The 22,626-nt window shown below is 41.4% G+C and overlaps 1 protein-coding gene across 3 annotated transcripts in view; it reads left to right on the top strand.

Annotated features, from left to right (window-relative positions):
* Positions 1-219: 219 nt before the first annotated feature.
* The window catches only part of fpgs (folylpolyglutamate synthase), a 39,452-nt gene continuing 17,045 nt past the window's right edge, over positions 220-22,626 (top strand). For 2 of the 3 annotated variants that reach the window (XM_060841495.1, XM_060841494.1), the window contains exons 1-11: positions 309-505; positions 7,175-7,309; positions 7,944-7,997; positions 8,942-9,006; positions 12,844-12,958; positions 14,207-14,284; positions 14,628-14,689; positions 14,935-15,037; positions 16,002-16,079; positions 18,315-18,462; positions 21,422-21,523. In XM_060841495.1, coding sequence (XP_060697478.1) covers positions 317-505; positions 7,175-7,309; positions 7,944-7,997; positions 8,942-9,006; positions 12,844-12,958; positions 14,207-14,284; positions 14,628-14,689; positions 14,935-15,037; positions 16,002-16,079; positions 18,315-18,462; positions 21,422-21,523 — 1,129 coding nt within the window. In that variant the 5' untranslated portion in view covers positions 309-316. Of the gene's footprint in view, positions 279-308; positions 506-7,174; positions 7,310-7,943; positions 7,998-8,941; positions 9,007-12,843; positions 12,959-14,206; positions 14,285-14,627; positions 14,690-14,934; positions 15,038-16,001; positions 16,080-18,314; positions 18,463-21,421; positions 21,524-22,626 lie in introns of those variants that run through there. The other variant, XM_060841496.1, reaches the window with a different exon arrangement.

Raw genomic sequence — 22,626 nt, 5'->3', positions numbered from 1 at the left:
AAAGCACTGCTTCACTTCGAAGGTGTGCTGTGCTCTTCGATACTGAGGAATGAACAAAGGGGAGATATCATAAATTAAAATGTGTGATGTTCACTCTGAATGTGGGCTTAGAGTTTTGCTTGGCGCAGATATTAAGGGATGGGGGAATAATACATTAGGCTGAAGGTCTACACCCTGAAAAGCAGGCTGAGAAGGACTGAGCCACTCCTGATTCCTCAGGCTGCAGTTGCCAGGATGAAAGATGACGTCCCTCGACAGTCACTGCCAGGAGGTCAGAGGTGAGAGTTGGCGGTGCAGCCACGTGTGTCTCGGTGTCATGATGGCTCGGCTGCCGCGCGCTGTGCCGGCGGCCTGGTTAAAGGTTCACAGGAGCCTGCAGAGTGGAGTCGAGGGCAAAGGGGCGGGACACGGAGCGAATGCCGGCGCCTGGTGGTGGAGACGGAGAAGAAGCTACAACACGGCGCCGACGAAAGCGGCTCTGCGCCTCCCCAGGATGGAGTACCAGGTAGAAACGGGGCCGGAGCGGCCGGGGGGTTGTTCACGGCGGGGCTTGGGGTCAGAGGCAGCCCCCGATGGACGGCCGGCACCTTCCCGCGCTTTTCCTAGTGCCGGTTACGCTGGCTGGTTTGAACGGCTCGAGACACGGAGTCCGGCCACTCGCTTGGGATTTGACAGCGCGCATGGGGATGGCCGCTCGGACACTGGAGATTTAGCTTATTCTCCCTCCAGCCTAACTGTTTCAGGAAGGTGGTCCGGCTTTTCTCACACTCTGTCCTCAGCTTCAGACCATTAGGGAATTTGTCCTGCCTCAGGACAAGCGAATCAGGATTCCCTTTCCTCGGTGTCACTGACAGCTGGGTGGAAAGAAGATCTTCCAAAAGCATTGCCGCATCAAGTTTAAAATTGCTGTAAAGTTGGCTATTTTTTTCCCTCCTGAGGGTAGGATTAAATATTTCTGGTTTAGCGTTACTTTCCTTCTACTTTCATACTGTGGGCGAAACGCTAACAGACTTGCCCTTCCTAATCCGATCACTTTCCTCACCCAAATGAATGATAGACTTTGTACAGTGTTGCCAATCTACTGGGAGGGATTAGATTAGATTATTTACAGTGTGGAAACAGGCCCTTCGGCCCAACAAGTCCACACTGACCCTCCGAACAGCAACCCACCCAGACCCATTTCCCTACATTTACCCCTTCACCTAACACTATGGGCAATTTAGCATGGCCAATTCATCTGACCTGCACATTTTTGGACTGTGGGAGGAAACCCACGCAGACACAGGGAGAATGTGCAAACTCCACACAGACAGGGTCGCCTGAGGCGGGAACTGAACCTGGGTCTCTGGCCCTGTGAGGCAACAGTTCTGGAAGTAAATAAGAAACATAACCAAATTCCTAAAAGTAGTTGAGGGGGGGGGGGTGGGGGAGAGGTGAAACATTCATGAGTTTGGGAATTAATATTTTATTAGACTGTTTCCTGCCGCATTGGAATTTCTGTTTTCAGAAACAAGTCTGCATGCAAAACCAAATCATGTTTGTAAAGCGGGAATAGGTGCTAAACCAAACAAAGAATGATCAGGAAGGGTGAATGAAAACAAATTGCTGGAGGACCTCAGCAGATCTGGTAGTATCTGTGGAAAGAAAGCAGAGTTGATGATTCAGGTCCATTTATCCTCTTCACAGAACCTGTTTCTCCAGAATGTCTTGTTCTTTCAGCTTTCTAATGTACACAGTTCTTCACTTTTTATTTTAAGTATTCGTGAAAAACCTAGTTGGTTTTGAGACAGAGAGGATGGTGTAGTGTGGGGGTATTGAACAGCTGTGACTCTCTCTGATTTATAAAGAGGTGTAAGTAAAGATGTCTCTGAAAGGAGAATGTGGAGGAGCAAAGCTATGGAACATAAATCTGGAAGTCACAGTTTAAGAAGGCGTGTTTGAGAATAACATTACTGAAGGAGCAGTGAGAATGTGGAACTCACTATCATGAAGACTACTTGAAATGAGTAGTACAAATGAATTTTTGGGGAAACAGGATAAATGAGAGAGGGAAAGAAACAAAATATTGATCAGGTCAAATGAGGAATGGTGGGAGGCTTATGGAAGATGAACATATTGAGCTGAATGGTGTGCTTCATTGCTCAGTTCTACAAATCAGTCAGCAGTTACTGGTGTTTACTGTGCAAGAGTGGAACATTGAACAGCTTCCAGATGGAAATGTAAATGTTTGGCAACAGGTTAAACCTGGTGCATATACTAAGTTAATGATAGAATGAGTACAGTCCAAAGATCTCTTGCAAAACGACCTAAATAAAAAGCATTGGCTCCACACCAACTGTTAGGTAATGAAAAAATGTGAGTTGCTTTGAAAAGATTGGTTATTGTTGTACCTGCTACTGGTTCCAGAACTGTTGGCTGACTTGTAGTCACTTTGCACCTGTACGAACAAAGGTATCTGATGTGCATACTTTACAAGATAGATCATCAGATGGCAGTCGCAAGTGGATACTTCCCTGATTTCTCTCAATTCCATCTCCCAACTAGTGTGATTCCCTATTCAAGTTAATTAACAATTAAAACTGGGAGCTGCCTGGTTTGTGAGTTGGCATCAAAGCTCTAAGGGAGTATAATGTTTTGTAAATCAAAAATTATGTAAGTTATACATGACTAACCTCCAGATTTTGATTTCACTTTGCATTCTCTGGTTGAGACCTTCCTCTGAAACTGCAAGTGCATGATAGGACTGTATTGATAGCTGCGTCAACCTATACTTGCTTTTGATATGCCCTTTCATGCCATCACCATCAGTAAGTTCCCCTCCAAATTATCTGCCATCCTGATTTGGAATTACATCACCAATCTTTTTCAAAACTATACTTTTTGTGAGAAGATTTGTAGCTCGGGTGCTCATTGTTGTGGTTCTGTTCGCCAAGCTGGGAGTTTTTGTTGCAAACGTTTCGTCCCCTTTCTAGGTGACATCTTCAGTGCTTGGGAGCCTCCTGTGAAGCGCATCTGTGCTGATTCCTCCGGCATTTATACTGGTTTGAATCTGCCGCTTCCGGTTGTCAGTTGCTGTCCGCTGCAGTGGCCGGTATATAGGGTCTAGGTCGACAAAGCATTTGCAACAAAAACTCCCAGCTCGGCGAACAGAACCACAACAACTTTTTTAATAAAAATATCTCTATAGACATGCTGTAACTACAGCAGTTCAGTTCTATATACAGGATATGAAGGAACGAAACAAGATTGACAGGTCTAGCAAACAAACCAAAGGTGTATCTTGCTCATACAAGACTGTGTTTATGTATGTTTGAGCCTCTGGGAGGGTGGGATAACTCAATCAATCCCCAATAAACCTTGATAGAAAGATCTTAGACGATGATGTTTCCCCCATTGCGCCTTGGTGGTAGTTGCCCCATGTTTTAGCGAGTCCCACAGCATGTAGTCCTGGACCTTGGAATGAGCCCTTATGCAACAGTCGGCTGGGGGTCAACTCATTGCTCTGGAAGACCAACAAGTTTTAGGCACCAGTCCATCACTTCTGTCATAAAATCCTGGAACTGAATTGTGCGTGTGTGTGCCTGGAGGCCATTCACGGATGGGCAAAAAATGCTGTGTTGGCCAGCAACACCCATGTCCCAAGAATGAATGTTCAAGTTACCCTGTGCAGCTCCCCATGTAGTTGGTCATGATACTGCCCTGTACGTGATGGTTTGTAAACAAGTATAGCAGCTCCCTCAATGTTTTAGTAATTGGTCTAAAGGTGCTTTTCAAACAGGTTTGACGTATGATCTATACTGAAATAGTTCAATCACATTGGGTTGATTATTGTGGGATACTGTCTATGTCAAAAACCTGGGCGAGAAGGGTGTGAAAATCGTTGGCAGTTCAGCCTCCTATGATTTTTCTGTTAATTGTGCTCATGACCTGTATGGTTGAACACCTTGCTCGAGGTCAAAGTTTTAGGCTGAGCGGGCAGGACGAGCATTTGAATGAGGCATTCGAGGGTAGATGGGATCCACAGAATAGATCCCAGCAAGACTTAGATCCTTTCATTGTGAGACAGCAATTGACATCAGGGCTCACCTTGGCTTAACTTCGCACCCAATTAATTTGCCTTAGAAAGGTTTTTCGAATTAATATAGGGAAAATCATTATTGGGAAAGATAAATTTTGTTTCTCAACATTAGCCCAGCACCTCTGCTAATATACTATAGATAGCACGAGGAGAAGAGCATTCCAGAGAAACATTTGAAACCTTATGTCTCTTTGGTTGGAATCTGATTGGCAAGATTGGGTGGTTCTGGAGTGTGTTACACACTGAAAGCTAATCTTTAGGTTCAGATTACATTATTGTGAGGACTGATATTCCCTCTGGTATTACATTACTGTTATAGAGATCCCTCACTGATAGGTGAATGTGTGGTGGTGTTGTCACTGGAAATATTTGGGGCGAAGTGCACAGAAATCTCATTACATTTGATTGCACTTCATTTGTTGAAATCAGTGAACTAGTCTCTTGCATTTCACAGCCAGCTCCCAACTTCCTATATGTCTGATTTATTCTGCTTTTAACTTGGGCAGTACGGTGGCTGAGTGATTAATACTGCTGCCTCACAACACCAGGGTCCCGGGTTTGATTCCAGCCTCGGGTGACTCTGTGTGTGGAGTTTGCACATTCTCTCCATGTCTGCATGGATTTCCTCCAGGTGCTCTGGTTTCCTCCCACAGTCCACAGATGGGCAGATTAGGTGAATTGGCCAAGCTAAATTGCCCATAGTGTTCAGCGATATGTAGGCTTGGTGCATTCATCAGGGGAAATGTAAAGTAATAGGGTAGGGGAATAGGTTGATGTGGACTTGTTGGGCCAAATGGCCTGTTTCCACACTGTAGGGATTCTATGATTAATGAGAGTGGTCACTTTAAGAAGCTCCCTGTAAAACAATCACTAGAAGCCCCCATGACGGGCTGATAATTTGGACAGGTACATGGATAGGAAAGGTATAGAGGGATGTGGGCTCAATGCAGGCAAATGGGATGAGTTCAGTTCAGGAAACCAGGTTGGCATGGACGAATTGAGCTGAAGGGTACATTTTATGCTGTATGACTGTAAATATCACTACACTTCGCTCCAACGCACTTTAAATGACAAAACCTACAATTAACTGAATAGATCGTAGTATAAAAGTTTGATGCTTCGAGAATTTTACCACGTGTTTAGGACTATTTGCTATAGTCCTTTGTTTTAAATACGTTCAAGGGTTGGGAACGTCACTGGCTGGACCAGCATTTACTATCCATCCCTAATCTCCCTGGCCCTTTACTTCTAACTGGAGTATTTGGATAACAAGGACACCTGCATCAGACTCCTGTTTATTGACTTTAGCTTCATCTTCAATGCCATAATTCCAACAAAACACATCTCAGAACTCCAAGATTTATGGCTCTGCTCCCCAATTCTACAACCTGACTTCCTGACCAACAGACTGCAATCAATCAGGAGAGGTGAAGACAAAACCTCCACAATAATCCTCTGCACCAGTGTCCCCAAAGCTGCGTACTCAACCCCTTGCTGTACTCCTCATACACTTAGGACTGTGTGGTCCAATTCAGCTCTAACACCTTTTTCATATTTGCTAATGATACCACCATAGTGGTTCGGAATTCAAATGCAATGAGACAGAGTACAGGAAAGGAGATAGCTTAGTTTAAAAATAACAACATCTCCCTCAATGTCAGCAAAAGAAAGAAGCTGTTCTTCAACTTCAGGAAGTGGAGTGGAGGAGATGCCCTTGTCTGTGTCAATGGTGTGATGGAGGTGGTCGATAACTTCAACTTCCAAGGAGTAAATATCAACGATCTATCCTGGTCCATCCATGCCGATACAATTGTCAAGCACACCAAAGCAGTAACTTCCTCTGAAGGCTAAGGAAATTTGGCATATCCACAATAACTCTTACCAACTTTTTACAGTTGCACCATAGAAACCGTCCTATCTGGATGCATCACAGCTTAGTATGGCAAGCACTTTGCCCAAGACCACTAGAAATTATAGAGAATTGTGAACACAACCCAGTCCATCACAAAAACCAACCCTCCTTCCATTGATTCAGTCTATACTTCCTGCTGCCTCGGGTAAGCAGCCAACATAATCAAAGAGGAGAAAGTGAGGACTGTGTATGCTGGACATCTGAGTCAGAGTTTGATGCTGGAAAAGCACAACCAGTCAGGCAGCATCCGAGGAACAGGAGAGTCGATGTTTTGAGCAGAAGTTCTTCATCAGGAACATAATCAAAGACCCCTCCCACTCCTGTGTCTCCCACTCTTTCATTGTGCTGAAGATATAAAAGTTTGAAACCATGTAGTAACAGATTTAAGAACAACCTCTTTGCCTCTGTTGTCAGATTAATGGATAGACCTCTCCATATATTAGAGATGATCTTTCTCTGCACCTTCTCAGTAGCTGTAACAGTATATTCTGCATTCTGTTGTATTATACTGATGTTATTGTAGGATATAATGTGTCTGGTTTACATGCAAAAGAATACTTTTTACTATATCTCAGTTCATCTGACAATAATAAATCAAATCAATTGCTCATCGGGTGGTTAAGAATCAGTCACATTGATGTGTATCTGGAGTCACATGTAGGCTAGATTTAAGTCAGAATGGCAATTCCTTTCCTAAAGGACATTAGTGAACGAGATGGATTTTGTTGACCATTGACAATGGATTTATGGACTCTTAATTCCAGAATTATTGAATTCAAATTCCATCATCGGCCATGGCAGGATTCAAATCCAGGTACCCAGAACATTACCCGAGTCTCTGGCTTAACAGTGTTAATGCCATTAGGTTGTCATCTCACTTGATTTGTTTTAGGGTCAGCATTTGAATGTTGCTTGTAACTTTTTGATTGAAGCAGTGTCAAGTCACCCTTCTTGTTCAGTAATGGGTGACAAAGGGGAATCTCTGCAGTAAGGACCCTGCAGTGTGTTCCGTCTGTCTTGCCATTCCAGAGGGCACTCCAGCCCTCGTGCCTTTTTGTCATATAAGAGCAGCATTTTTATGTTTTCAGGCTGGAGAGAAAGTTGCGCTGAATTAGCTTCAGTACTGTATGGTATTGTTAAGTTGATTATTTTTGAATATTTAGTTGTCTCGTGTTTGATTCCAGGATGCAATAATGGTACTTAACACTCTTCAGACCAATGCCAGCACCCTGGAGCAGATCCGACGGGAACAGCAGCTTGGCCGAACAAAGGGCACTCTGGAAGCAATGAAATCCTTTGTTCACCGAGCTGGAATGAAGGTAAAGGATAGAATTTTCATTGGTTGACTAGGAAGAAATTGGGCAGTATGCCTCATCAAGCATCCAGACAAATGATTGATTTCGAGTGAAGGTGTCTACTTGACTCATTGTCTTGTGATTCAGGAGATTTATCATTTGGACTTGTAAACTCACCAGAATGAATGTGATCAGTGACAGTGACCAAAGAACAAGACATGTAATGGACAAAAGACAGTAAAACTGATATGCTTGCCATGATATGAGGCAACAAAGACTTAACAGCTATTTTCATTGGCAATGAGCAGCTCAACAAGAGGCTATCAATCAAGGGCTTTTGCATTTGAGCACTGCTCACATTATACTTGCTGAAAAAGATGGAGGTGTGGGCACTATGTGGATAGTTAAGTTGCCATGGGTTCACTCTCCATGTTCACACACACAGGCTGGCAATTTCAGGGATATCCCAATGGTAGTGGAATATGTGTGACTGAGCCTGTAGTTAACATTTTCAGTGCAGCGGAGAGGGAGGGGAAGTAGAATGAAGGGTGACAAGGGCACTGCCATTCTAACAAATTCTCACCAGAAGTTTTCCACAATTGATACTGTTGTTAGAAGCCATGTTTTTCAATCAATCTTTTCTTTTGTCTTTTGGTAGATTGAGGACTTTGATCAGCTTGCCATCATTCATGTGACTGGAACAAAAGGCAAGGTCAGTCTCCGACGTAAATTCATCATAAGGACAGGTGGGGCTGTAAATATTAAATTGAGCTGTGCTGATTTTCTTTTTACACTAAGTCAGTGAGTTTTACACCTGTTGATGCTCTGGAGCTCCAGGTTGAAGATGGTTCCTGGATTTCCACGTCATAAGCAATCATGGTCTTGTGAAGGGGCATAGTGGTGAAACTTTGGACTTCTGGAGAAAGAGGTGGCCAGGGAAGGGGTTGGCACTGCTCCAGACTCCTCAACCAAGGTGACCTACTGATGAGTGGGAACCACAGGAATTTGGAAGTTGCTGCAGTGTTGACATCTAGGTGGATTATCTGCAATATGAGAAGTGGGGTCCGTTATGTTGTAAAATTTGACAATTGAAAATCATTTTCTTACAAAATGCTGGAATAGATAACTTTCCTTTTGCGACACAGGAAATATTGAGATGGTGCATTTGAGGACAGGAGAGGGAGAGGATGGAATTATGACTTCTTCAGCATTGGTCAACAGTGTGAAGGTATCAAGTGTCAGAACCTTCTCAGCAATCATCACTGTTTGTTGATCACTGGAGTCTACTATTTAAGTGTTGTTCATGGCATGAACATGTCAAAAGTACTTTGCGGCCAACAAATTACTTTTGGAAACTGAGTTGCTATTGTATAGGAGGCAAGCACAACAGCCAATCTGTGCAAAACAAGCTCTTATTAACAGCCTGGAGATCTATCTTTCCCTGCATCCTTCATAAAGTATCATTGGATTCTGATTCTTATTGGTTAAATCTTTAAGAAAGACTGGTGACACAAGTCTGGTCTAACAATTTATGCTGGTGTTAAATGGGTTCTTTTGCAGACCAGCATTTCTCCTAAATGTATGTTTGAGTGGTTTTCTTTGCCCATTCAGTTTTAATGACGATCTTTTGAATAGTGTTGTTTTTACTCATTTTAGGGTTCAACATGTGCATTTTGTGAAAAGATATTGCATGAATATGGACTAAAGACTGGTTTCTATAGGTAAGATGAAGAATCCTTCTGTGTGTGTCTTACACCAAGCCACTGGGTGATGAGGAGAGTTTGTGTTGTATCATTTGGGGTTTTTATGTCAGATTGTTATTTAGCATTGTCACCCCTGTCCCATAGATTGGCCAGATAAGCAGTTACTCTCTTCGACCTCTGCTTGAATGTAGATCTTTGGTTCTGGATTACCACTGTGGGATATATCTTAAAATGTCATCTTATTTCTGCATGTTGCATGAGACTTAACAGATGATAGATTACTATTCCAAACTTTGTTAGCTTTATGAATAGAAAGGGAAATTGAACAGATTATGGCACAAGCAGTAAATTTACAACAGCATTTTATTGTACTTTTTAATGTAGAAATTAAAACCATTCATGTTCCTTTGAAATCTGGAAACAACACATACTTTTCCTGCTCTTATATTTCCTTTATTCCAAAGAACTTAGAAGAATGAGAGGCAATCTCATTGAAGCACAGAAAATATAAAGGGTTAAATTAGGTAGATCCTGGGAGAATGATTCCCCTGGCTGGTAAGTCAAGAGCAATGGATCATATTTTCAGGATTAGGACTCAACTCTTTGGGACTGAGGTGAGCAATATCTCACCTAAAAAGTTGTGGATCCTTCAAATTTTGTAGCCCAGAACAGGTGTTATCTGTTATCATGTCTATTCAAAGCAGAGATTGAAAAATGTTGGATATTAAGCTCATGACACAGAGAATGTAGCTAAAGTAGATGATGAACTAATATTTTATTGATTTCTCTTGGAAGGGCCAAATGCCATATACCTAGGGATGGTAATGATCTTTATATGATTTTGAATATAGCTATGTCAGCCTGTTATTTTGCTGTTCTATTGGACAGCTCACCCAGCTTTGGTACCTGATGTTGGTGAGAAAAATTCATCTATCTGGTTTTAGTACTATTAGACTTCTCTGCAGTGGTTCAGTACAACTGAGTGGCTTGTTGGAAATCACAGGGATGTTTAAACGCCAGTCTTCTTAATGTGAGCCTATAGACACATCAAAACTGGATTGGACAGGGATGGCAGATTTCCTTTTCTAAAAGACATATAGAACCAGATGAACTTTGTGACAATCTGAGTTTTGTGGACATACTTCTGAAGTGTACTTTTAATTCCAGATTATTTAATTCAATTAGTTTAGTTCACTTTAAATTACCCTGCTGCCGTGATGGGATTTGAACTCATGGCTGTGGCATATTAGTTTCAAGACTCTGAATTACTAGTTCAGTAACATAACCACAATGCTACTATTTTCTCCATATCATTTTTTTCCTAACCTTAAAAAGGAAAACAATGCTCATCATTGTACAAAAGCTAATTATATCATGAACTAATTATGTTGGGAGTCTGAAACTTTCCTTGCAACATCTTTATACAATCATGGATTTGGGGCTGGTTTTTGTTTCTAGACAAATGGAGAATTGTGTTGCCTGTGGCTCCAGTTGATTTGGAAAATTGATACTTTCCACTTTGTTATGGATGATGGAATCTCACAACTGAAGCTTTATCAGGAGTTTTTTGGTATTAAACTGTACTGTAAGGGTCACAAGCAAGTAATTAACCACAATGTTGTTTTTTTAAAAAACTCAATTTTTTTCCCTGTATCTTTTGCTTTTTTTCATTCTTTCCTTTTTTGCCCTCTTTCTCTCCTCCTCATTATATGTTTCTATTTGTCCTTTCACCCTTCTGTGATAAGTGGATGAAGTGCTCTGTTTTTAATGCTTTCATTTTATCCATCCTTCTCATTCCTCTCTCTTGTCTTTCTCTGCACACTAGCTTTTTGTTCAAATCTCTACTTGTCCTTTCCCTTCCTGTATAGAGTCAAAGAGTCATACAGCATGAAAAACAGACTCTTCAGTCCAACCAGTCCATGCCAACCATGTTCTCAAGCCGAACGAGTCCCACTTGCCTGCATTTGGTCCTTATCCCTCCAAACCTTTCCTATTCATGTACTTATCCAAATGTATTAAGGTTTTCATGAAGATCTGTAGCTCGGCTTGTGGATGAGGTAGTTGTTTAGCTTGCTGAACTGCTGGATTATCGTGCAGATGTTTCATTACCATGCTGATTGACAGCACTTTACAGAAGCCGTACTGATGCTATTGTTCTGTCCCGCTTGGTTTTTATGCGGCCCAGTCTGTTGGGATGAGTATCACTTCCAGGTCTTCTCTCCAGCGGTTTGTACACTGGGTCCCATCATCTTCGTCCACCGAAGCCTGTCCAACAGACAGCGCCAAGCAGGCACTGTACTTACAGTAAGGTAGCCAATGTGTTGGTATGTGAAGAACATATCAGAATTAACTACCAGGCTGTTATGACCACTTGGTATTATGGTAGCACACTAACCATCAGCCACACTATGCTAATTACTTGCGCGGACAAAGGATCCCATACCCACAACATCTAGGACCAACGTGGTATACAAAATCTCATGCAACAACTGTAACAAGCACTACATCAGGCAAATAGGAAGAAAACTAGCCATCCGACTTCGAATGCCAGCTGGCAACTAAATGACATGGTCCCCTCTCCCTATCTCTTCACACATAGACGAAGAGTGCCAACAATTCGACGATGACATTCTAGGTCAAGCCAACTAGAGACACACGAGAGTTATTGGAAGCCTGGTTTTCCATCAAAAAGGCCATCTGCAAATATATAAAGTTAGATGCAGTGTACAGACTATTGCAGAGAAGACCCAGAAGTGATATCCCAATGATCCGGACTACATAAAAACCAAGTGGACAGAACAACAGCGTTTCACAGAAGGCACGCTAATAATGTTACTCAGCATGCTAACTTTGCAAGATAATCCAGCAGCTCAACAAGCTAACCAACTACTTATCCAAAAGCCTTTTAAATGTTGTAACTGTACCTGCATCCATCATTTCCTCTGGCAGTTCATTCCACACACACACCACTCACTGTATAAAAAAAAGTTGCCCCTCGTGTCCTTTTTAAAGCTTCCTCCTGTCACCTTAAAAGTAAGTGCCCCAGTTTTGAACTCCCCCCACCCTAAGTGAAAAGACCCTCCTATTCATCTTATCCATGCCCCTCATGATTTCACAAACTCTATATGATTTTTTCAATTTCCTATGCTCCACCAAATAAAATTCTCAGCCTGCCAAGCTTATTTTTATAACTCAAACCCTCCATTCCCAGTAGCATCCTGGTAAATCTTTTCTGAACCCTCTCCAAGTTAATGATATCCTCCTTAAAGCAGGGTGACCAGATTTGCACACAGCACTCCAGAAGAGGCCTCACCAACATCATGTACAACCTCATATTGATATCCCAACTGTTATAGTTAAACATCTGAGCAATGAGGGCATGTATGCTAAATACCTTCTTAACCACCATGACTCCCTGTGATGCAAATTTCAAAGAATTATGTACCTGAACCCCGAAGTCTATCTGATCTACAACAATACCCAAGGTCCTAATTTTAATTGTATGAGCTCTGCCCTTGTTTGTTTTACTAAGGTACAATACCTTGCATTTATCCAAATGAAATTCTATCTGCCACTCCTCACCCCATTCACCAGTTGATGAAGATCTTTTTGAAATATTAGATAACCTTCTTAACCATCCACTATACCACCAATTTTGGTGTCATTCGCAAACTTACTAACAATGCCTCCTATATTCTCATCCATATTGTTTTATAAATGACAAACAAAAGTGGACCCAGTATTGATCCCTGTGGAACACTGCTGCATGCATATGCACTTCTTCTCTATTGTGTTTTCTCCCCTCTCTCTGCCTGTTTCCAGGTAGTGTTCTAACCATCCTTTCCTTGTAAATAGCTCCCCACATCTGGTGCAAGTAAGGGAGAGAATCAGAATTAATGGCAAACCAATCAGCAGAGAACTCTTTACAAAGTACTTCTGGCAGGTTTACAACCGATTGGATGAAACTAAGGTAAGCTGGGTATGTGCCTTCTGGATATTGTGACAGTTCTCAATCCATGTATTTTGGTTCTCTATGCTCTGCCAAAATGAATAACTTTTATGTGTTGCTGAAGAATCCTTGATTATATTAGGGTATTATCGTATGCTTTAACCATTGAGATGCACTCGAGCTTTTGTCATTTGTTAATATGTTGAGTTTTTGAATAAATCAAAATTTTTTTAATAAAGTTTGGAAATTGAAGGCAAGTTGCATATATATATATAATTTCCATTTATGGAGGTGGTGTTGAGCTACCTTCCTGAACCCCTGCAATCTTTGAGAAGGTGATGCTCCCATTCTGCTTTAGGGAGTCTCTTGGATTTTGACTGTTGATTCACATTTTTAGATTAGATTACTTAGTGTGGAAACAAGTCCACACCGACCAGCCGAAGCGCAACTCACCCAGACCCATTCCCCTACGTTTACCACTAACACTATGGGCAATTTAGCATGGCCAATTCACCTGAACTGCACATTTTTGGATTGTGGGAGGAAACCAGAGCACCTGGAGGAAACCCACGCAGATACGGGGAGAACGTGCAAACCCCACGCAGTCAGTCGCCTGAGGCGGGAATTGAACCCGTGTCTCTGGCGCTGTGAGGCAACGGTGCTAACCACTGTGCCACCGTGCCGCCTATAACAGGCAGTCGCCAGAGGCTGGAATCGAACCCGGGTCCCTGGTGCTGTGAGGCTGCAGTGCTAACCACTGAGCCACCGTGCCGCCACATTTGGATAGTATCGGAGTTAGAGTTGGGGTGTTCCTGTATATTGTCCAGGTGGTACGGGTGGAAGGTGCCTTGGTGTTGCAATGTAATCAGCAGACAGTGCATATTCCAACCCCGCTGAGCTGGTGCTTTGTTTCTGGACAAATACTTAATGACTTAATCTAAAACAAACTGCATGACATTTGAACAGTTTGCAATTATATAGTGCTCTTCACAAACAAATTTAGTTTTTGTTTTCATTGTGAGATTCAGTTGTGAAAAGTTGTGCAGTCTTCTATTTTCCATTAGCTTTTATGCTATGTGCACTCAGGCTTAAGAGTTGTTCTTTTGCAAGCAGTGTTTTATCGAGTTCCACTTGTACTTACTCCTGGGCACAAGCCCCACCACATACATGATACCATTTAAATATATTTTTTGAGGGTCACTGAGCATGTAAAAATTATAGTCATCTCTAACCCATTTTTTTTTCTTTCTGTCTTGATGCTATATCAAGGATATTGACGCTGGGGCTATGCCTGCATACTTCCGTTTTCTCACCATCCTTGCTTTCCATATCTTTCTGCATGAGAAGGTAATATCTTTGTTTTTGAATCATCATGTTTTGAATGTAGGTGGCATAATGTTACTCTTGACAGCAACTCTGACCTATTGTTGAGCCTTGTGAGGTTGTTGGACACTCTGTACCTGAGCTCCAAGGTTAAGAGGCAGATTAATTAATAGGTTTTCAACTGGAGATTTGAAATCAGGGACCTTGTTCTGGACCAACTCTAGACCGAAGAAGCATAGTTCTATAGCTGTGGGTGTGGGGAATGGTTAGTATTGATACGTCAGAACCAGTAACATTTTATTTGAAACTGATACAGTTTTCTGCAAACTAAAATATTATTTTGAGTTTCATTTCTATGTTCCCTCAGGTTGACCTGGCAATAATAGAGGTTGGAATTGGTGGTGCCTATGATTGTACCAACATAATTAGGTAATAGATTTTATTTTGGTTGAAGATGATGTCTTTTTCTTTCTCCCTCTCCCTCTTGTGTGTCTCTTTCTCTCTTATCCTTCCTCGCCATTCATCTCAGTATTCTTGCTCCCTTTTCTTTGTCCTCTAGCTTGGTTGCAGAGCCGTGTTACTTGGTTTCAATAAGACAAAGTAACTTTGTTTAGATTGACTCACTGACCCTAAGGGAGTGGAATTCTGATCACCTGTTTCCTTGAAATGTTTAGACGCCCTGTTGTGTGTGGGGTTTCATCACTAGGGATCGATCATGTCAGTATCCTAGGAGACACCATGGAGAAAATTGCATGGCAGAAAGGGGGAATTTTCAAGGTAAGTGGAGACTGGTCAGATTAAGGAACAATGTAATACAAGAGGTTTGCCTGATCCACTGTCTTCCAATCCTGCCTGTGGAAGCATCTGCTCTTATAGTGGCCTCTATGGGTGCTTAACAGCAGCTGTATCATTGTGAACTGAAATTATTGTCCACATTGACCAATGTACTTAAAATCTCCTCCTCTTTTGAACTAATGTGCAGTTTGGTAACACAAAGCTTAACATTTTCATTTTCTATTTGTCTGTACTTCAAAAATATAACCTTTTTCTAACAGAACATATCCTTCCATTATGCTTTTTAACAACTGAGCAAAACCTTTTGGGACAGCCATGCATCATACATCGCTCCTATTTCCTGACCAATCAGAGTTAACTTGTCTACTTTGAATTTAAACAAAAACTTGGCACATAATTGTTCCCAGGTCCATTCTCCATGGTAATATCTCTACCTATTTGAGATCAGTTGCCATCCAATCAGCACCTTATTCATATGTACAGGTTGCTCTGGTATAAAGCAATAGTTCCTTGGTAACCTCGTGCTATAGAAAATAGCACCATGGGAAACCACAGTAGAAGATTGAGCTAAGGAAAACCCATTATACCCGTTTAGCAGAAGTTTGCATTATGAAAAGAGCATCCACAATTCATATTAGAGTTAATTCGCGCTGACAAAACGTGTGTTATAGATTAACTATCTGCAGTATAAATCATTGTACCCTTTTGAGATTTGATATTGTTGTGATTCTGTCCCGACGAATGCAAGCTGAAAAACTTTTGTCCTTTCTTTTGTCAGTTCTAAACTTAAACTCATCAAACATGAAGCATTTTGCGATATCCTCTGAAATAAACTCACGTTTGTTCATTTCTGTCGCTGCTATACCCCTTCATGCTCCAGTCTCGCTCTGTAATCACAGCTTCTGACTCAATTACAAACTGATGTTGTTATTCCATTGTTTTCCAGCCAGGCGTCCCAGCGTTCACAGTCTCACAACCCAGTGGTCCAATGTCTGTCCTTGTAGAAAGAGCAAAGGAAATTGGGGTGAGTGGTTGTCCTGCGTGGTTGGGAGAGTAGGAAACAGTTATAGAGTCATAGAGCTGTAGAGCATGGAAACAGACCCTTCATCCAATCCGATGAGATATCCTAAATTAACTATTCCCATTTGCCAGCGTTTGACCCATATCCCTCTAAACACTCTGTATTCATGTACCTATCCAGATGCCTTTAAAATATTGTAGCTGTTCCAGCCTCCATTTCATCTGGCAGGTCATTTCCATACACGCACCACTCTCTGCGTGAAAAAGTTGCCTCTTAGGTTCCATTTATATATTTCCCTTCTAACCTTAAACCTAAGCCCTCTAGTTTTGGACTCCCTAACCTTGCGAAAACAAACCTTACCTATTCACCCTAGCCATGCCCCTCATGATTTTATAAACCTCTATAAAGTCGCCCCTCAACCTCCAATGCTGCAGGGGAATATAGCCCCAGCCTATTCAGCCTCTTCCTATAGCTCAAACCCTCCTACCTCAGTAATATTTTTGTAAATCTTTTCTGCACTCTTTCATGTTTAACAATATCTTTCCGCTAGCAGAGAGATCAGAACTGAATGCAGTATTCCGAAAGGTGCCTCACTAATGTCCTGTGCAGTCGTAACATGATACCGCATCTCCTTTACTCAGTGATCTGACCAATAAAGGCAAATGTACCTTCTTCACTACCCTGTCTACTTTTGACTTCACTTTCCAACAACAATGAACTTACACACCAGGATCTCTTTGCTTGGCAACTTTCCTCAGGACCCTACCATTGTGTGTATAAGTCATGCCCTAATTTGCCTTCCCAAAATGACATATCATATTTATCTAAATTAAACTCCGTCTGTCACTCCTTAGCCCATAGCCCATCTGATCAAGATCCCTTTGTACTTTGAGATAACCTTCTTCGCTGTCCACTACACCACAATTTTGGTGTCATCTGCAAACTCACTAACTGTTCCTTCTACATTCCCATCCAAATCATTTGTATGTAATCATTTATAAATGACAAAAAGCAGTGAACTCAGCACCGATCCTTGCAGCTCACTGCTGGTCACAGATTTCCAGTCCAAATAAACACCCTCCACCATCCCCCCTCTGTCTCCTACCTTCAAACAACTTTTTTATCCCAACTGATAGCTCTTCCTGGATTCCACATGATCTAATCTTGCTAATTAGTTTACCATGCGGAACATTGTTGATCGCCTTCTGAAGCCCATATAGATAATGTCCATTGCTCTGCCTTTGTCATCTTTGTCACTTCTTTTAAAAAGTCAATCAAGTTAATAAGGCACAATTTTCCACCCACAAAACCTTATTGACTACCCCAAATCAGTTCCATTCTCAATGAGGGAACATTCCTTTCTGAAGAAATATCCCTTTGAAATCTGTGAGACTCTATCTGCAACAATGACACATGTCCCTGAAGCTGCATTTCAAATTTGCACAATTACCAATTATAAACTATTTCACTATTTGGCTAAATCTTTCTCAGAGACTAACAGTGCCCCATTGACCCTTACTGTTCAGTTTTTTGGTCAACGTAGGCAGCAAACCTGAGCAGACTCCTTAACCACAGGGACAACAGTACCTGATCTGACGCCACACTTGCTCTGGTGCCACATTGTCTAGCAGCAGCCTTGGAATCCAGAAGGAATTGGAATTCTCCGACCTTCCTCCCTAGTCCAAGGTGATGAAGTCGGTCATAGCAGCTGTATTGCTAATCCTGATCAGCGTGCTTGAGTTACTACTTGCATTTAGAGGGAACATTCTCAGATCTATGATCTTGGGATCCTATTTTTCCATGTAGTAGCTTTCATCTTCATTCCCGGCGATCATTCACGTTGAGGGGTCCTGTCTGAGTGAAAGTGGAGACAGTGGGAAGGTGCTGACAACAGTTACATGCTCAAGCTTTTTTGTCCTATCCTCTTATCGTTTCTGTTGGATACACCAGCAGGAATATCATCTGAATTTATTTCTTCTTACTCTACTGTATTAAATGAGGATCAAGATTAGAGTGGTTCTTTGCCTGAAATGTTGACCTTCCTGCTGCTCAGATGCTGCCTGACCTGCTGTGCTTTTCCAGCACCACTCTAATCTGCAGTACCCACTTCTGCCCTGGATTAAATGAGGGTAACGGTGCCCTGATGGAATGATTTGAGAGGCTTGCTAATTGTATTTCTGAGATTTCAATGAAAGTAAGGCTGTGTAATGAACTCCTTTCGTGTGTTTCTTGCTCCAGTGTTTCCTGCAACTTTGTCCAGATTTGGAGGATTTCTGGTCTGAGGGGGAGAGGTTGAGCTTGGGATTGGCAGGAGAACATCAGAAATCCAACGCATCTCTGGCGCTGCAGCTATGCAGGACGTGGTTGCAACATCATAACCACCCAGGTAAGAAAAAGGCATTCTGACTGAATGGATTGGAAAAGCTATCTGGAGTGAGATTCCAAAGATCATATTTTAGGTTAAATGTGTTTGCATCTCTAGCCCTAATTTGGAATAGCTGAAATAAAAAACCCTAATCTCTCTTTGTGACTAAGGTTGATTTGTTTAATGTCCTTTTGTACCACTAAGAGTCACCCATGAGCCTTTTCTGTTGTTTAGTCACAAAAGTGGTTTGGCTGAAATCAAACTGAGCATATACTCAATCTGACTGAAACGGAAAAGATTTGCATTCATATACCTTGTGATTATTGGTTGCTTTTCAATGGTACATCTGTGCTGTACAGCCAGTTAAGTCCTTAAATATAGTCATTTTTCTTGTTTCTGGAAATGCCACAGCCAGATGGTGCAGAGCAAGCTCCTACAAATAATAATGTGACAATATTCCAAAAAATTTGATTTTTCTGAAGTTACTTAAGGGATAAATATTGACCAGGACACCAGAGAGCACTCCCTTGCACTTCTTCAAAATAGTACATTGGATCTTTTATTTCCACTGGCTGAGGCAGATGTGGCCTTGATTTGACATAGTCCTGCAGCATGGAAACAGACCCTTTGGTCCAACCATTCCATGCCGAACATAATCCCAAACTAAACTAGTTCCACCTACCTGTGGTTGGCCCATATCCCTCCAAACATTTCTTATTTAGTACTTATCTAAATGTATTTTAAACAAAACCATACATGCATCCGTAACATCCTCTGGAAGTTCATTCTACACACGACTGCTCTTCATGTCCCTTCTTAAAACTTTCTCCTCTGATTTTAAAAATAGGTCTTCTAGTCTTGCAATTCCCTACCTGAGGGAAAAAGACACCTGCCATTCACCTTATCTATACCCCTCAAGATTTTATAAACCTTTATAAGGTCCCCCCCTTAACCTCTTCCACTCCAGTAGAAAACATCCCAGCCTATCCAACCTCTCCCTATAACTCAAACTTTTAATTCTAGGCAATATCCTGGTAAATCTCTTCTAACCTTCTTCAGCTTGATAATATCCTTCTTACAGCAGAGTGACCGGAACTGCACACAGTACAGCAGAAGAGGACTCACCAATGTCCTGTACAACCTTAACATAATATCCCAACTCCGATACCCAAAGGACTGAGCAATGAAGGCAAGCGTGCTAAACGTAGTCTTAAGCACCCTATTTGTGTGTGATGCAAATTACAAAGAATTATGTACATGAACCCCTAGGTCTCTCGGTGTTCTACAACATCTCTGCACTGGAGTGTAAGCCTTGATCTTACCTCCAAGTCCTGGAGTTGGACTTAAATCTGGAGCTATCTGACTCTGAGGTAAGAGTGCTACTAACTGAGCTGCACATGATTCTCTGTAGCACTCAAACTGCACGCTCTTGGATTTTAACCCAGAGGTTAATGGCTGAGTGTTGTAACAGAGTGTGTCAACCAGCCTCAGTTACAGGAGTTTATGATTAACATTTTTATATTGTGGAATGTCTTTCTTTAAACACTGGTGAAGAGGGAATTGCCTGTTGTCACTGAAACTGCTTGGTAAAAGCTAAAGCCTGTCCTTACAGTGGCAATGATTAAATGTGGGTAGATTTCTTCCTATATCTCAGAATTTCATAGTTTGCAATTGGTGTTGATGAACTGAGCTTCTTAAGAGTATTTTGGGTTTAAAGTCTGCATTTTTAAAAACAAAAAAATTTCCTATGTTTGTGTCAGATCCATCAATGTCAGTTGTGGAGGTGTGTTAGTGCTAATAGACAGGAGTCTCTAGCTGTGGGATGATATCTCAGCATGAGTCCAGTCCCTGAGAAAAAACAAATTTGCTTGCTGTGGTGGTGAACAGTTTGTTTTTTAGGTGTGTACAGGTAAACATTTTATTGCACCTTAATCACCAGATATTGTTTAACTGCATCTGAATAATCTTGTCTAACAAGATGAGGAAACATTATTTCAAGGCTTCAGTTTCTAACTGCAGGGGTCCTCACTGTAAATTCAGCCAGTCTCAATCGTTCTACCTCTGAAGACCCCCCTCTTGTGTGTTAAAGATTCCACAGACTGTCTGTAACACAACATATGTTTTTCTGTATAAATATTGTATAATTAAATGCATATAATTATTTTTGTGTTGTTTACTTAATGTGAAACTGGCACAAGATTGAGGTTTGAGTGATGTTAGTGGTGATGTGTTACAGCTGTGAAGTAACTTATATCTACCTCTGTGGAGAACACAGCATCAATTTGTCATGGTACTTATGCATGGGCTGAAAACCTCATTAGGGGAACGTAAACAGACCGTGCAAATCTCACATTCGTCACTACCTCGAGGAGATCCCTTGAAATTTTCCAGCTGACTCCTTAGGGCTAGGAAACCCTGATTAAGTGGCTTGCAGTATAATTGTATTCAGCCCTATGTTATAGCACACGTGAATATACAATCTACTGTTTGGTTTTCGCTCAGACAGAAATGCTAGTTGAAGTGAGTAGACTGCAAATCATTCTTTGGAAGCCAGATCAAGAGTAAGGTGTAGAGTGATTACATTCCAGTGGAATGTATTTTTGTGGATTAAGATGCCCTTGTGTCTTCGAATTTGTGCCACGAATGACTTGTCTTTCTAACAAATGTAGTTGGGTTCAGGGGGCCCTTAAATTGCAAGAAGATGCTGTCTTACACTAAAGACCCATTTTGTAGCTCCTTATTTCAGTGGTTGCTGGAGGCAAACTGGTGTGAATCCGTTGTTGGATACCTTTTTTGGTGACTGAATCAGAATAGCCTCCGTGAAGGTCCAGCCAGAACCTCAGCTGCTGTGGGCACTATGATGGAAAAATGATGCTTGATTTTACTTGTGTGATGACTTTACAGATTTTTATTCGATTTCATAATTGTGTGAGATCTTTCCTGATCTTAAATTTGTTTATTTTGGTTTTGATTCTTGCAGATTTTCCTCTATTCCAACAACCTCTGGACTTTGCTGAGAGATATGAGATGCAGCAACCGCCAATCAGCTCTGGATTCTGCCTGACTACTCCAATGATAAATGGTAACAACCCACTTATGTAAAGCTCCACCATTCCTTGCTGTCATGGACTTTGATTTCATCCACTGCTGCTGGGTCTGATGAAATCCTGGCATTGAATTTGCTGTTGTTAAATGGAACATCAGTGGAGATATGTAAACATTTATAGGATTGGTGGAACAGGAGCAGGCGTTTAAGCCGTTCAACCTGTCAAACCCTGCTGCACCATTCTTAAATTATTTTGTACCTGAGACCTACTTTCCCCTTAATATCCTTTCTGAAAAAATGGCCTAATCATTCTCAGTTTGAGTATTTTTTTAAAATTTGAGTATCCATAGCCTCTTGAGAGAACAGAATATGAGAATTGGATGAAGTGCTTGACTATTCCAGGACCTAGCTCTAATTTTAAGATGAATAAGCCTACTTTCTTTCGTTTTTGCATGAGCACACATTGCACCCAGAGGTTTTAAAAAACTACCATTATTGTACTTGTTGGGATATGTGACCTTGAAGTCAACTTTAACCTTTTCAGGCTGAGCACATTGGTGGAGCTCAATATGTCATATGTGCACAGTTTAATTAAAGATCGCCATCCTGGAACTAGAGCGCTTTCTGCTCAATATCAAGAGACTATTGCTCCCCAAGATTAGGAGCATGGTAGATGTATTTCTTGTTTATGATGATGCTTATTTGCAATGGGTACACATTCATTTGTTGTACTTGCAATACTATTTCAAAGGCTACAAGAGTCAATCACATAACATCATGTGTAGGTCAGATCTTGTGAAATTTGTTCCTTAAAATAAATTAACGAAATAGTTTAGGTACATTGAGACACCAGGTTTCATTATTCTTTTTCTTTTCTCCTGTTTTAGTGTATAATTCCACAGTTGCTGTGTTGGATTTGAAATCTTTTGGATTGATAGTTCAATACTTTAGTCTATATTCTATATAGCTCTTATGCCCATGGCACTTTACCCTAAGTCTATGAAGAGATCAGTAACCTTAATAACAAGAAACATCTATTTCAATAGCCAAAACCTCAATACCTTAGGGACTGTAATGTTGTCAGTCAAATGCCAATGATAATGAAAAACAAGTTAGTGACTCATTTCAATAATATTTTA

The sequence above is a fragment of the Hemiscyllium ocellatum genome, chromosome 21 (genome assembly GCF_020745735.1).
Source record: "Hemiscyllium ocellatum isolate sHemOce1 chromosome 21, sHemOce1.pat.X.cur, whole genome shotgun sequence".
Classification (NCBI taxonomy): Eukaryota; Metazoa; Chordata; class Chondrichthyes; order Orectolobiformes; family Hemiscylliidae; genus Hemiscyllium; species Hemiscyllium ocellatum.
The sequence above is the reverse complement of the archived record's forward strand: the minus strand, read 5'-3'. Positions and strand labels throughout refer to the sequence as shown.